The sequence below is a fragment of the Ovis aries genome, chromosome 4 (assembly GCF_016772045.2).
Source record: "Ovis aries strain OAR_USU_Benz2616 breed Rambouillet chromosome 4, ARS-UI_Ramb_v3.0, whole genome shotgun sequence".
NCBI classification, from domain to species: domain Eukaryota; kingdom Metazoa; phylum Chordata; class Mammalia; order Artiodactyla; family Bovidae; genus Ovis; species Ovis aries.
Window position 1 is genome coordinate 46,065,469 of NC_056057.1, and position 16,369 is coordinate 46,081,837.

General features: G+C 38.8%; 1 protein-coding gene across 1 annotated transcript; it reads left to right on the forward strand.

Annotated features, from left to right (window-relative positions):
* The first annotated feature begins 1,737 nt into the window (after positions 1–1,737).
* On the forward strand, positions 1,738–16,044 carry PSMC2 (proteasome 26S subunit, ATPase 2). Its single transcript, XM_004007827.6, has 12 exons — positions 1,738–1,877; positions 3,555–3,592; positions 4,118–4,199; positions 5,295–5,394; positions 10,148–10,279; positions 10,714–10,786; positions 11,165–11,260; positions 11,923–12,087; positions 12,960–13,047; positions 15,300–15,502; positions 15,598–15,694; positions 15,781–16,044. Exons 1-12 carry the CDS (start codon positions 1,808–1,810, stop codon positions 15,936–15,938), a joined length of 1,302 nt encoding a protein of 433 aa, XP_004007876.1. The 5' UTR covers positions 1,738–1,807; the 3' UTR covers positions 15,939–16,044.
* Positions 16,045–16,369: the final 325 nt, after the last annotated feature.

Sequence of the window (16,369 nt, forward strand, 5' to 3'; positions counted from 1 at the left end):
GTAACCACTGTTAAAACAGTCTCCAAGGTTCAAGATAACATGACTCCATTTTCTTAATATTGATAATTTTTTCTCACACTTCTTCCATCCATTCTCATCATAACCTTTAAATTGTAGTGAAATCACATAAAATTCTCATCTTAACCATTTTAAAGTGTGCAGTTCAGTAGTGTTAGGTACATTCACTCTGTTGTGCACCCAATCTCCAGTACTGTTTTCATCTTGCAAAACTGAAACTCATGGTGTTAAATAGCAACTCCCCATTTCCACCACCCCTATGTCTCCATCAACCATCACTTAACTTTCCATCTCTGAATTTGACCCCTATAGGTAACTCCTATAAGTGGAATCATACACTATTTCCTCACAAGTGGTTATGTGTCAGATTTTTTCTTTTTAAGGCTGAATAATATTCCATTGTATGTACATCTTATTTATGCATTCATTTGTTGACTGGGTTGCTTCCACCTTTCAGGTATCATGAATAACGTTGTTACGAATATGGAGTACAACTATCTGAGACCCTGCTTGTGTGTATTCTTGTGTGTATACACCCAGAACTGGAATTGCTGGGTCATTTGACCATTCCATTTTTAACTTTCTGAGGTACTGCCATACCGTTTTCAATTGTAGTTACACCATTTTAATATTTCCATTTTCTCCACATCCTCACCAACACTCCCCCCAACCCTTTTTCAAGATAATAACCATTCTAACAGGTATGAAGGGATGTTTCACAGTTTTGATTTGCATTTCCTCAGGGCCTAATGATGCTGAACATCTTTTCCTGTGCTTGTTGACTATTTGTAGAATTTTTTTGGAGAGATATCCATCCAAGTACATTGTCTATTCAAAGAATCAGGTTTTGTCCTGAGTTTTAGATTTTTCTATTCTCTTTGGAAGACACCACATAGCTTACAGGATCTTAGTTCTCCCACCAGGGATTGAACCTGGGCTCCCACAGTGAAAAAGCTCTGCATCCCAACTTCTGGACCTCCAGTTCTAACCTTTGGACCAAGTTTTAGTCCTTTATATATTCTGTATATTAACCCCTTATTAGATACATGACTTACAAGTATCTTCTCCCATTCTGTAGGTTGCCTTTTCACTGCTGTGTACAGAAGGGTCAGGCTTTTTTTTTTTTCCTCCAAATTCTACAATTGTCTCCCAATTGCTCTCTTCTGTTCCTCATCTCCTGAATTCGTTTCTTTCAAAACCTGTTTTCCCTGACTTCCCTGTATCTGAAGACAGTACCACTCCTTAGCAGCGAGCTCAAAAATGGAAGCAATTTACCTCCCCATCCGTTGTTAACATCAAATTAATGAACAACTCCTATTTACCTTCACTCTATAAAACAAGCCACTACCCACTGCGAATCTAATAAGCCAGGTACTTTACAAACGTCGTTGTTTAATACCTCCACAATACTCTGAGGTCAAGAGGAAAATTAAAGCACAGAGATTAAATAAGTTACCCCAAAGTATAGCGTAAATGACTAAAGCAGGATTTAAACTCAGCAACCTGAGTCTGTGTTGGTCTTGAAATCTGTTGCTGAGGGACCTCGCCACAGTGAGAGGCTGAAGGAGAGCGACGTTCGCCCTCAAACTGGGATATATTCCCCCTTTCCCGCTTCGCCGGGTGCAACGCCAGCGTGTGACCTCCGGGGCGCTCTTCTGCCTGGCGCCGCAGCGAAAAGGCCGCGGAGCCGGCTTTACTTCCGGCAAGGAAGGGAAAGGTGGGGGCACCACCGGAAGCGAGGAAGGTGCTGTGTAATCACCGAGGAGCTGAGGTATTTGGATCCCTTAAAATGCCTGATTACCTCGGTGCTGATCAGAGGAAAACTAAAGAAGATGAGAAGGACGACAAGCCCATCCGAGGTCAGTTGACACAGGCAGGGGCTCCAGGCCGCGTCAGGACCAGTCTTGGCCCGGCGTGGGGGGAGGGGAGTGGATTCCAGGTTGTCGTTCTGTCGGTGCGGCAGCCGGGTTAACCGGCTTTCAGTCCCACGGCCTGTGTTCATGTTTCGCTGATCGAAATTCTTATTCACATGCAGCTCTCAGGTCTTGAAGAAATCTCGCACTCCACTTGGTCTTGCAGGCGTTGTTCCCCGCCTGGTGGTGGTTGCTTACCTGGACACTCTTTTCCGTTCTTCCGCTCCCTCAAGTGACAACTTGCTGCTATCACTGCATAGCCAGGATCGTGAGACATACTGTAAAAAAAAAATTTTTTCTTTGACTAGGTAATGCTCTCACATGATTCAAAACCCCAAAGAGAAAAAGATAAATTGAAAAGCGTCATCCTTGACCGCAGCCATCTCTCCACAGAGGAAGCTGATTTTGCCATTTTGCCTCATCTTTCTGTGCATTTTCTATGTACATACAAGCAAGTTTGCTTGTATATTCCTTTTCTATTTTAAAAAAGAAAAAGCATAAATGTAAATTTCTGTACATCTTTTTTTTAAAAAAATCTTAGTATGTTTTAGGAATTAGTTTATATCATTATATAGAGTCAGTGTGAATTGTATAGAATCCGAATTATTGGACTTTCAGACACGTATGAATTAATCATCATTTGATGGACATTTCGTTTTCTTCTAATCTGTTGGCCATTATAGAGCAATGAATAACCTTGTTCATGAGACTCTTACCGCATGCATGGACACAAGCTGTAGGGTAAATTTTAGAAATGCAGTTGAATTTTTTTCTTTTTTGACATTTTTATAGACAGTGCTGGATTACTCTCCTTAGAGACCATACCACTTGACCCTTTACCTGCGACACTTTCGTTCGTGATTCCTTTGCCTTTGTACTCTCATGTTTATGCTGTTTTGTTTCTTATAGGTTATTTTTAAATGTTCTTACAGTGGGTTTTTTCTTGTGTTTTTTTTTTTTCTCTTAACTCTTTCCTTTCTGAACAAGTTCAGCCTCTCGTAGCACCCTTTCTTTAGTCACCCACCCCTCAAAGAAGCAGTTCCTCTCCACTTTCATGTCACTCTTTTTCCTTGAAAGAGGTGCTCAGTCACCCGGTGGAAAACTTAGTCGTTGATTTAACATTTCATCTATGTATTTCTCTGGATAAGTTATAATTCTAGAAACATATTAACAGGTTTGTCCCTTGGATACAGTTATAACTAACGTGTGTGGAATTTTTTGTGTTTCTAAATCCATGTCTTTATCTTAAAGAAACACTGAGACTAACATTCTTTTAGGTGAGAAAACTGGTGCTCAGAGAAATTAGTGGTTTTTCCAAGGTAACTTAGCACATGCGTGACCCTGCTGGGACTAGTGCTCAAGTCATTTTGATTCTTAAAGTCTTTGAGCTCTCGGTTCTTGTTATGTCATACCACTCTGAAGCTATTTTATATAATGTTAAGAATCTGCCTTCGCCCAGTTAGATAAAAGTTCCTTCAGTCCAGGAACTAATTGATGGTTATATTTATATCACTACAACTTTGCACAGTTCTTCTCAGTTGGCATAGTTTGATTTGAACAGAAAAGAATTGTGAGCTCAAGTTTCTTTTGTTTGAATTTCATGTATTATCTCTCTTCTTTTAGCGCTGGATGAAGGGGATATTGCCTTGCTGAAAACTTACGTAAGTCCTTTCAGTATCTACATAATACAGATGTTTTGTGTTGAAGTAAGGACTCTTGTTGGTATTATCTTTCCAGAATAGTTAGAAGAGACTTTCAGCAGTTTAATCTTCACTGAAAAAAATTATATATCTACAGTTTCTATCTAGACTAAATCAGAAGCTTATACATTATTTTTATACTATTTGTAATTAAAGTGTGATACAATATGGAAAGATATTGAAATAACTTACACAAAAATTTACTATATTGAAAATGTGTGAAAATGAATTGGCTGAAATGGTTAAGTTTTAATGCATAGAAATGGGCCTCAATTTTAGATAATTTCAGGCATCATGTTGATTCGTTATCTTGCATGATGGTGTGTTGCCTGCTTGGGGAGTATAAGTTGGTTCAGGAATTGTTTTGAAAATGAGAAACTCTACTTTCATTTTACAAGCTTTAGGACAATAATAGCTATTACAAGTGTAACTGAAAAGTTTTTGTTAATATAGTTTAATAAATTGTTGATATCCTTTATCTCCTAGGGTCAGAGCACTTACTCTAGGCAGATCAAACAGGTTGAAGATGACATTCAACAACTTCTCAAGAAAATTAATGAGCTCACTGGTATAAATATATTTTATTCCTGTTTCCTTTCTTTATGTGTAATGGTTTAATTATATCAAAGGAGCAGAAATACAAATGTTACTCTTTAATCATACATTTTAAAAAAGTCATCCTTTACCAAAAACTATTTTATTTGCTACAAATAAATGTGCTATTCCTCTTATAAATAGTTTGTTTTCACTTTAAAAGCCAAAATAGAAGAGAATTCTTCCATAGAATCAGGGCCAAAGTTCCATACTAACCACAAAAATCCATTAGTGAATATAATGGATATACACTAATAACTAATACACTCTAAGTTTTTATTATTGTTTCCTTTTTTCTTTTGTTTTTTGAAGTTTTTTATGTCTACTGTTAGTCATCCCTATTCTACTCTTAATTGCTAACAAGGAGTATTATAAAATCCAGTCTTCCAGATTTAAATTATGTATTATTTCTGCCTAAGTGTGTAAAGCAGTATATATAACTTTATTTTCACAGAGAATAAACTAAAAAATGAAATATTAAAAAAAATTCTCCTTATCTGTTAAGAGATTGGATCTCATTTAATAATCTCTTTCACTATTTCTACAAGCAAGTTTAATGCTTGGCGATTAAGAAACATTATCCTTTAAGCAAGTGATGTTTCTGTTGGTCAAGGCCAAGTTCAATAGACTCTAATTAACAAGTCAGAATTTCTTGAATAAAAATATAATCTTACATGGTATTTATTGCTTGAAGTAAGTAGACTGTGGCCTAGTAGTTGGAAACTTTTTCTTGAGAGCTTGAGTGGCGAACTTTTATAGTATTTGACCTGCACAAAAAAATGTCAAACACGACATTACATTTTTGGCCTATGTGTACTCTGGGGCAGTAGTTTCACTTGGGGTGATCCCCCTAGGACATTCGGCAATATCTGGACTCTCTTGATTCTCCTATCTTGAGGGGGAAGTGGTGCTAGTGATGTAGTGGCTAGAGGCCAGGGATGCTCCCAGCCATTCTGGAATGCACAGGACCACGCCAGCAACCAGTTACTCAGTCCGAAATGTTAGTATTGCTGAGGTTGAGAAAGCTTGCAGTACATTTCAGTGAGTTTTGTGATATTTCTTTATGTAGGTATTAAAGAGTCTGACACTGGCCTGGCCCCACCAGCACTCTGGGATTTGGCTGCGGATAAGCAAACACTCCAGAGCGAACAGCCTTTGCAGGTTGCGAGGTATGTATAGTGGTCTCTGGAAATTTATTTTTTATCTGTACTTTTGAGTATAAGGCAATAGTTCATAAAGAATTTTTATTCCGTATTCCAAGTAAATAAAGCTTTCTCCAAAAGTATCTGGGGTTAAAATTTTATGCTTTTAGTAATAATTCAAGAAATAGGCAAAGATATAATCATATAAAAGATTTAAATGATATAGGAAAATACAGAGCAAAATGCAAAAACTTCCCTTTCTCTCCTCACTGTTCATAAGTGATGATGTTCAGGCATCAGTGCTCCTTTGAACACTCATGTTAAATATTTTTCTGTGGGTGTGCATACATACCTGTAGCATAGCTTACTAGAAGTGGAATGGGGACAGAGGTATTTACCGTTTAGAAATGTGTGGAGAAAAAAATGGTTCGGCCAGTTTAAACTCTTAACCAAAAGGTTTTGAGGGAAATGTATATTTGCCTGATCAGTGTTAAGATACGTGATTATTGATTTCTGCACTTTTGCCATTTGGGCAAAAAACCCAGCTCTCTTTAATTTGTATTGTGCTGATGACTAGTATACCTACTTCTTATTACTTCTTTAACGTTTTTTTATCTGTGCTGCTGGGCTCCCATGTTCTTCAGTGTGTAGCTTTTCTTGAAACTATTTGTGAATGATTTCTTTCCATTTTCTTGGTCCTCTGTTCTGGACTTCTGTTACTGACTGGATATGCTAATCTTTCTTTCCTGCTTTTCTGTGTCTTTTTGCTCTACTTTTTCGTGATCTTTTCTGAACTTTGAGTCCATGTATTGATTTTGTTCCCCCTCTCACTTCAGTTTTTAACTTCTGGAGCTTTTCTTTCTTTCAGTGTATATGTTTTGTTGCTTTTTGAATGTCCTATTCTCATATCATGGTCATAATATGTTGTCTCTAAGGAAGCTAAGGCTAAATTGGAAGGCTTCTGTTTCCTCTAAGATGGTTTTTCCCTCTTTTCTTGGTTGGAGGCGAATTACTTTACAATACTGTGGTGGTTTTTGCCATACATTCACATGAATCAGCCACAGGTGTGCATGCGTCCCCCATCCTGAACCGCGCCCCCCCACCTCCCTCTGCATCCCATCCCTCTGAGTTGTCCCAGTGCATCGGCTTTGCCCCGTTTCATGCATCAAACTTGGACTGGTCATCTGTTTCACATATGGTAATATACATGTTTCAATGCTATTCTCTCAAGTCATCTCACCCCCGCCTTCTCCTACAGAGTCCAAAAGTCTGTTTTTTACATGTGTCTCTTGCTGTCTTGCATGTAGGGTTGTCATTACCATCTTTCTAAATTCCATACATATGTGTATTGATATACACATATGATACAGAATTAATATACAGTATTGGTGTATTTCTTTCTGACTTACTTCACCCTGTATAATAGGCTCCAGTTTCATCCACCTCATTAGAACTGACTCAAACGTGTTCCTTTTTATAGCTGAGTAATATTCCATTGTGTATATGTACCACAGCTTTCTTATCCATTCGTCTGCTGATGGACATCTAGGTTGCTTCCATGTCCTGGCTATTGTAAACAGTGCTTCAGTGAACACGAGGGTATACGTGTCTCTTTCAGTTCTGGTTTTCTCGGTGTGTGTGCCCAGCAGTGGGATTGCTGGGTCGCGTGGCAGTTCTATTTACAGTTTTGTAAGGAATCTCTACACTGTTCTCCATAGTGGCTGTGCTGGTTGGCGTGGTGCGTGTCTTTTATGCTAGATGTCTGACAATCTTTGGCTTCTGTTTTAGTGGGAGGCAAAAAAGCTGATAGATGCTCTAGATTCGGCAGTGAAGCATGTCTGTCCTAAACATCACTGTAGCTTGTATGGTTGACTGTTTAGCTGGCGAGCCTGCAATGTCAGTATCTTTAGATCTTTTCACTTGGACGGTCATTTTCCCTAGAGCAGTTGTCCTCTGTCTCCTGTTGTTTCCAGTCTCCAGTATTTTGGAAGAACAATGGAGGTAGGGGTCTAGGGAATGTCAGCAGCAGATTCACTTAGGTTTAATCACGCTTCCCCTCTCCTCCACACCTGCCTCATTTTCAGTCAAGTTAGTACCACCACTACCACTCTCCTGCCCCTTGCCCCAGCATTTCTTGATAGCTTCTGTTTTACTCTCTGCCGAATATTTTCATCACCTCCAAGTGAAACCCCAGACACATTAACTGTACCTATTCCCCTTTCTCTTTGGACATGGCAGCTGCTAATCTACTCTATCCGTATGGATTTGTCTATCCTGGACATTTCATGTAAACGAAATCATGTAGTGTATCACCCTTTGTTTCTGACTTTAGTGTCACATAATGTTTTAAGCTTCATTCATGTTGTAGCTTGAATCAGAATATCATTCTTCATAGCCAAATAATATTCCAGTCCAATTTCTCTCTTCATTGGTATTGTCTATTTGGTGAGACCTTGTTCTCACACTTCCCACTAATTCTTTAGACATGGTTTCCTTTGGTTTTCAAAAAAAAACATTTATGACACGGATTAAAGATTCTGTTTAGTAAGACCAGTGTCTTCCCTTGAACTGCCTTTCCCCTGTGTATGGGCCGTATCTTACTTCTCTTTGTTTCTCATAACTGATGGAAACTGGATGTCAGTTTTGGAACCCAGATTTCTCCTTTCCCCAGGGTTTGTTCCTGTTGTTTTGAAGTTTTTTGGTTAGCCTCTTGTTATCTCCAACTAGTAAATGCTGCTTCAGCCAGTTGATGTTAAATAACTGCCACTGATTGTTTCCAATAAATGCCCTGTGGGGAGGGCATCTGTAGACAGAGAACTCTGAGTCAGGTCAGATAGAAACAGATCCTGAGAATGGGGCTTTTTAGCCAGTTGTCGGACAGGTCAGGAGTTCTCTGAGGCTGGGCTTTTGGAGGAGCTCCATTTCTTCATCCCTGCCTTCCCTCAGGGAGGCTGCTTGTTTCTACCTTTACCATGGCTGGGAGGCTGTTGGCATTCAAGTCTTCCGCAGAGGTGGGGAGAGGGCTATGGGATTAAAGTGAGTTTAAATACAAAACACTCACTGTTCTTACTGGGATTTAGCCTTTTTTTTTCCAAACCTGCAGTTAATTTCCAGAATTCTGAGAATGTTGATTTGGACTGTTTTTGCCAGTGTTCTCTTTGCTTTTAAGGATGAGCAGGTTTTCAGAACTCCTTACTTCAATGTTCTGCAAGTTGAGGTCCCTGTATATATACTTTCTCAGCTGAGGATTAAAAAAATCTGTATCTGTTGGCAGGGTCTGTCAGATAAAGTAGTAATGGATACTTTATATAAAATTATACTTCCCTGGTAGACTTTGGCTAATAACAGAAAATGGAGTCCTGTCCACAATTTATGCTACAAGGACAAAGCATTCTTTACCTTACTCTTCAGTTCAGTTCAGTTCAGTCACTCAGTAATGTCCGACTCTTTGCGACCCCATGAATCACAGCATGCCAGGCCTCCCTGTCCATCACCATCTCCCAGAGTTCACTCAAACATGTCCATCAAGTTGGTGATGCCATCCAGCCATCTCATCCTCTGTCGTCCCCTCTTCCTGGTGCCCCCAGTCCCTCCCAGCATCAGAGTCTTTTCCAATGAGTCAACTCTTCGCATGAGGTGGCCAAAGTACTGGAGTTTCAGCTTTAGCATCAGTCCTTCCAAAGAAATCCCAGGGCTGATCTCCTTTAGAATGGACTGGCTGGATCTCCTTGCAGTCCAAGGGACTCTCAAGAGTCTTCTCCAGCACCACAGTTCAAAAGCATCAATTCTTTGGGGCTCAGCTTTCTTCACAGTCCAACTCTCACATCCATACATGACCACAGGAAGAACCATAGCCTTGACTAGACGGACCTTTGTTGCAAAGTAATGTCTCTGCTTTTCAATATACTATCTAGGTTGGTCATAGCTTTTCTTCTAAGGAGTAAGCGTCTTTTAATTTCATACCTTACTCTTAGCTCTGCCTAAATGCACATTCCAGAGACTATTTTGTATTTCTCTGTATTTGTTGTAATAGCTTATAAGCTTTTTATCATATGAGTTCTGTTTGTTTTTATGTTTCTTCTGTAAGCAGATAGTATAGCAAATAGGGAATAGATTACTTTCTCCTGTGATGTCTGCTGCTGCTGCTGCTGCTGCTAAGTCACTTCAGTCTTGTCTGACTCTGTGTGACCCCATAGACGGCAGCCCACTAGGCTCCTCCATCCCTGGGATTCTCCAGGCAAGAACACTGGAGTGGGTTGCCATTTCCTTCTCCACCTGTGATGTATGTGGGATAGCAAATTCACCTTCACCATAACCCATAGGAAGAAATATATTTAAGTTAAAAATAGCAGCAACAGTAAGAATGGGTTTGAAATAGAAACTCAGGGAAAAATGAAAACACACTTATTACATGATACAAGACGAGATGACTATCTTTTAATAAGAAAAATAAAAAGGAGGATACCTGAAGATACAGAGGAGTATCACTAATAAAGGGATATAGTTATAAAAATCAAGAAAGGGAACTTCCTAATGATGAACTATTTGGGTTTAATTTTCCAGGGGAATATATCTTCTGAAATTTTAGTGGCTTGACTAAAGCTGAGCAGACCCTTGGGATTGAGCATATTCTGTAGCGAAGGATCCTTCACAGTGGCCCAGTTTCTGCAGTTTACACCTGCTCGGTAGTGTACTGCTTGCCCAGGAGAGAATCCAGTTACTTGAGTTCATTATTAGTGGTTCAGGTTCCTTACTCTAATCGAGCCTTTTGCCGTGTTAGATGCACAAAGATAATCAATGCTGACTCAGAGGACCCGAAGTACATCATCAATGTGAAGCAGTTTGCCAAGTTTGTGGTGGACCTCAGTGATCAGGTAGCACCTACCGACATTGAAGAAGGGATGAGAGTTGGGTAAGATTTCTATCTACAGTGAATACTTGTCTTTCATTAAAAATGCCCGTCACATTCATGTCCTTGACTTTGTTTTGAGTGAATGAACTGGGTGTTATGGAATACTGGGGTGCTCTAGTAGAGGACTGTGCTTGAACACCCTTTCTTCTGCATCTGCTTCCTGACCTCCCACCCCTACTTAGCCTTTCGTGGCCTCAAATATCAGGGTTAAAGTAAGTATAGAATTTTAGAGTTGAGCTTGCTGGTCTATTTAAGGTAGCATGGTGTAGGTGGAGGAAGCATCTGCCCTAGGATGGTTATAAGGACTAAGTGAGTTAATGTAATTAATGTATATAGAACACATGATAATTCAGTCTATTTTTTTGCATGTGTTATTGAGTTATGAGTTACGAGTTACTGAGTTAAAGAGTTCTGTCTTTTTCTAACCTCTTTAGTGTGGACAGAAATAAGTACCAGATTCACATCCCATTGCCTCCTAAGATCGACCCAACAGTCACCATGATGCAGGTGAGAAACTGCAGGAGGGAGAAGGGGCGGTGTGAATCTGACTACAGTCGCATTCGTATCAACAAGTGCTGAAAGTTTTAACTGATAAAAATATCAATGTGTACACATACACTGAAGAGTTGCCAACATTTTAAAAATAATTTTTTCAGGTGAGAAAGTCTTTATCAGTTTTTTACTAGTTTGTCTCTCACTTAGTGTTATAACAGGTGGTATAGCTTGTGAGTCTAGGACACTGGCAGTGTATTCAATTTTTATTAAAATTCTTACTTGGTGTAAGTCTTGATTTTTCTTTAGGGTATTGGGTCTACTCTACTGGATAGAACAGTTAGTATTCAAAAGTGTGTGGCTCTATGTTGTACATTTTCATCCTTCTCATAGGTGGAGGAAAAACCTGATGTTACATACAGTGATGTGGGTGGCTGTAAGGAACAGATTGAGAAACTTCGAGAAGTAGTTGAGACCCCACTGCTTCATGTAAGTGGCTGAGACTGTTGCTTTTTAAATTTCTTTGTACAAAGATATGACAGCCTTTTGCCTACTGTGCACTAAAGTTCTGCTTATATATTCATTTTAGATATTTTTATTTTCCTAAATAAAGAATTTTGATGGGGTAGAGGGTAAAGGTGTGGAGAACTGGTAAGTTCCAGAAGAGAAGGCAAAAGGATTGAGCAGCCAACCCAATTCAAAAAAGAAAAATCTATTTAGAGTGACAAAGGAGGTTGAGATATAACCTTTATAAATATGTTACATATGTTATAGGTAGGTTATTATAAAAGAAGTAGTGTGTTTTAATGATATCAAGAAGAAATGGGCTTAAATCGAATCAAATTAAGCTTAGAGGATAATGCAAAAAACCAAGATATTAAATATGAGATAATACTTTTGTTAAACTTTTTTTTTTAATTAGGGGAAAAAAATGTTTTTGTTAACCCTGGATAGTAGGATATCTTTAAAAGCCATTCAGCCTTGGGTATTAATGAGTCTGGATCTTATGTCATAGAATAAGTAAAATTCTTATTTAGATCAAATACATAAATTGTGGACTTAATAATTTTGGTTTAAAAATACTGATGTAGAGATAGTCCTGTTTTTATTATAGAGAGGTGGTAAGTGTGAAAATTATGTCTCCATCACAGCCAGAGAGGTTTGTTAACCTTGGCATTGAGCCTCCCAAGGGTGTGCTGCTCTTTGGTCCACCGGGTACCGGCAAGACACTCTGTGCTCGGGCAGTTGCTAATAGGACTGATGCTTGCTTCATTCGAGTTATTGGATCTGAACTTGTACAGAAGTATGTTGGTGAGGTAAAGTAAATTGATTATAATCAAGGAATATGTAGCTCTATGAAAGATTTATAAAGCATAGATGAAATTAAAATGGTGATTCTGCATTGAAAGCTTGAGACCTGAAATGTTTTGATTGATGGATTGTAATTAGTAGTTAGAAGTCTAGAAGCCACTAGTCTTCCCTTGTAGTTATTTGGAAATAAACAACTGCTTAACATTTTTAATCAGTATGCTCCCTACTGAAGGGTACCATTTTCTACAGATTTGGTTTATAAGATAAATACCCCAGTAATGCCCAGAGAATGTATTAGAAAGTGTTCACTTCAGGGGCCGTGTTTTATGTTCTTTTGAAAAAGAGACTGGAGATTGTCTATATATGTATGTGGGGGACGGTGTATGTACACATGCAAACAGACATGTTTTTTTATTAGGGAGTAAGTTTAGGGCTGAATATATTACATTGAAATGTTAATGATTAGTATACTTACAATGAGAATTAGAAAAGGATCTCATATGTGGAGATATACTTTTATTCTTTGATCAAAACCTACAAATCAGATTCAGTGGTCAGAAATGCCAAGTGATCAGATTCTTTCATTTCTTCAAGTTTTTATTGATTGAAATGGTACCTTTATTCAATTGTATTAATTTGATCTCAAGTCTTAAAGTTATTGACTATTTAATGAGTACAGAATCATGAAATTACTTAATAGTGCTTTAAACCTAGTGAGATTAATTTGATGGAATAGGTAACACACTTTAATCTTTGTGAGAAAATTGTAGGTAATGACAGTTGAGGATGCTTATAGGAAATACTGAAAAGGTTGAAGCATAACTTCCTAAGAAGATTTTAAACCAGGTCTGCATTAACAAATTATTTTTTTCATTAGGGGGCTCGAATGGTTCGAGAGCTCTTTGAAATGGCCAGAACAAAGAAAGCCTGCCTTATCTTTTTTGATGAAATTGATGCTATTGGAGGTATGAATGGTATCTTAGAGAACTTTATGACTGAGTTTCATGAGGATTCTATACTAGTATGTGTGGAGGTCCCTGATATGTTAATCTTGTATGAAGTTTTAATTCCAACTCTTATGAGCTTTGGCACATGAGAGCTACAGATCTAATAGTAGGACTGCACCATAAAGGGGAAAGCATTAAATAGCATCGGTATTTCTCAAAGTCTTTACCTTTGAACTTTCCCAATTTCATTCACAGAACTCATATTTTCACACTTTGGCAACTCCTTAATTGAGATACAGCTTCACTTAATTGGATCAGAAAGCAGTTGAGGCATAATTTAATTGGTAGTAGTTCATAAAATGTACATAAAATCATATTACTGGCTTTATAGATTTGATGAAATACAATATTAGCTGTGCGATCTAAACAAGTTGTCTTAACTAACTCTGAGCTCCAGTTTGCTTCTCTTATAAAAAGAATAATTTATTTCATGGGTTTTTGAGAAGCTTGAAATAAGAAAGAAATGTGGTAGACTCTGAAAATTCCATACTGTTTTATTGTTCCTTGGCTGTTGTTACAATCTATACAAGTAATAGTCCCTGTTAGCTGCAGAAGCGTTATATCACTAGACAGTTGTGATTTAATGAATTCAGTGACAAAAAAAATATAGTGGACACTGTAACAGTGGTTGGGGACTGTGGTTGTTAGCCTTGCTTTTAGACTCGATGGGTGTTGTGGGCTTTGGACATTCTTCTCTAAATGTTCAAGGGCTATAATTTGACCAGTCTATAGATGTGGTGTGGTGACCCAGATGTCATTTTTGTAATACCTTTGGAATAAGCGTTATGATGTGAGGATGCTCTGAATCCGTGGTTTCCAAAGTGGATTTTAATAAAACTGTATTAAGGTGAAAGTGAAGTCGCTCAGTTGTGTCCGACTCTTTGTGACTCCATGGACTATAGCCTACCAGGCTCCTCCGTCCATGGGATTTTCCAGGCAATGGTACTGGAGTGGGTTGCCATTTCCTTCTCCAGGGGATCTTCCCAACCCAGGGATCAAACCTGGGTCTCCTGCATTGCAGACAGACGCTTTACCCTCTGAGCCATCAGGGAAGTCCATATTAGGGTACAGTTTTGTATAAAACTGTATTAGGGTACTAGAAGAAAATACTTGGATTTTGGTTCATGTTTAATCTCATTTAACAATTTTTCATTTTGGTGTTTGATACTGTACATAATACATTAATGCAACACTGTATTTGTACAATTTTAAAATGAATATATATATATTTGGAGGTCGTTTTTTGTGCTATACTGATTGAAATGAAGGCGAGTATTGACACTGCTATTCTAATGTATCCGAATTGGTGTGATAGTGAGCTGTTACAGTTCTACTGTATTATGGATTTAGCCATATTTTTGACAGTTTTAAAAAAGCATGGCATTTTCTTACATATAATCAAATACCATTATAGTGCTAAAGTTTGCATGTATTTTTGTTACCTAGTCCAGGTGTATGTTGTGTCAAATAAAAGAGGTGTTCTTGAGTGACTTAAAAAACAAAATTGCTTAAAGAAGATTTAAAAAAAACACTTATTTAAAGGAACCTATGTTAAATAAACCTATGATAGTTTAGTTTAGTTTAGTCGCTCAGTCAAGTCCGACTCTTTGCGACCCCATGAATCGCAGCACGCCAGGCCTGCCTGTCCATCACCATCTCCTGGAGTTCACTCAGATTCACGTCCATCGAGTCAGTGGTGCCATCCAGCCATCTCATCCTCTGTCGTCCCCTTTTCCTCCTGCCCCCAATCCCTCCCAGCATCAAAGTCTTTTCCAATGAGTCAGCTTTTCGCATGAGGTGTCCAAAGTACTGGAGCTTCAGCTTTAGCATCATTCCTTCCAAAGAACACCCAGGGCTGATCTCCTTCAGAATGGACTGGTTGGATGTCCTTGCAGTCCAAGGGACCCTCAAGAGTCTTCTCCAACACCACAGTTCAAACGCATCAATTCTTCGGCGCTCAGCCTTCTTCATAGTCCAACTCTCACATCCATACATGACTACTGGGAAAACTATAGCCTTGACTAGACGGACCTTAGTCGGCAAAGTAATGTCTCTGCTTTTGAATTCTAATTGGTTTTGTGTAATGCAGGCTGTTCTTACAGAATTTACTTACAACTGAAAGGTTCCTTTGGGCTGGAGGGCATGATATTCCCCAGAGAGTGCTTCTCTGAGTGAATGTGAAGATCATGTCTTTCCTCCTGTCTTCTCAGGGGCTCGTTTTGATGATGGTGCTGGGGGTGACAATGAAGTGCAGAGGACCATGTTGGAACTGATCAATCAGCTGGATGGGTTTGATCCTCGAGGCAACATTAAAGTGCTGATGGCTACAAACAGACCTGACACTCTGGACCCAGCACTCATGAGGCCGGGGAGACTGGACAGAAAGATTGAGTTTAGCTTACCTGATCTAGAGGTGGGAACATCATTTCACCGTAGAAAAGGGATTCTTTAAATTTTTTCCTTCCTGTGCTATTTCCATTTTAACATTGTCAATTTCCCTGTTTTCAGGGTCGGACTCACATTTTTAAGATTCATGCCCGTTCAATGAGTGTTGAAAGAGATATCAGATTTGAATTGTTAGCACGACTGTGTCCAAATAGCACTGGTAGGTGGAAAGGTCTTGCTTCTGTTTTTCGGTCTGTCTGTCTGGGCTGCTTTCTTTAAGCCTGTTATTTTCTTTTGGTTTGAAAGGTGCTGAGATCAGAAGCGTCTGCACAGAAGCTGGTATGTTTGCCATCCGAGCACGGCGAAAAATTGCTACTGAGAAGGATTTCTTGGAAGCTGTAAATAAGGTCATTAAGTCCTACGCCAAGTTCAGTGCTACTCCCCGCTATATGACATACAACTGAGCCCTGGCAGTGTTTGCGAAAACATTTCTTTTCATTGGAATCCTAACCGTATACAGGTTTCTTAATAACCATTTCACATACAAAATAAATGGTTTTCAAAGTTGTATGCTTTTTTCCCAGATGCCTTTTTTTTTCCTCTGCGGTACAGTAAAGGGTGATATCTAATGCCATTCGACAGAAAAGCTGTTTTTTGACTCACTAACCATTTAAAGGTTCCAAATTGTAAAGTGCTCACTTAGACCACATATGTTCTAGACATATGCTGGCAGGGCGCTATACCTACATTATCTCACTGTGTCTGCCACTGTATCTGCCCAGTGAGGTGGATTTAAAAGATGCAGAATTTTCCTAACTTGTTTCCTTGTCGCGGAGCTGAGATTCGAGTCCAAGTTTAACTGCTCCAGCGCTGATGCTTCTATCCATAATACTCT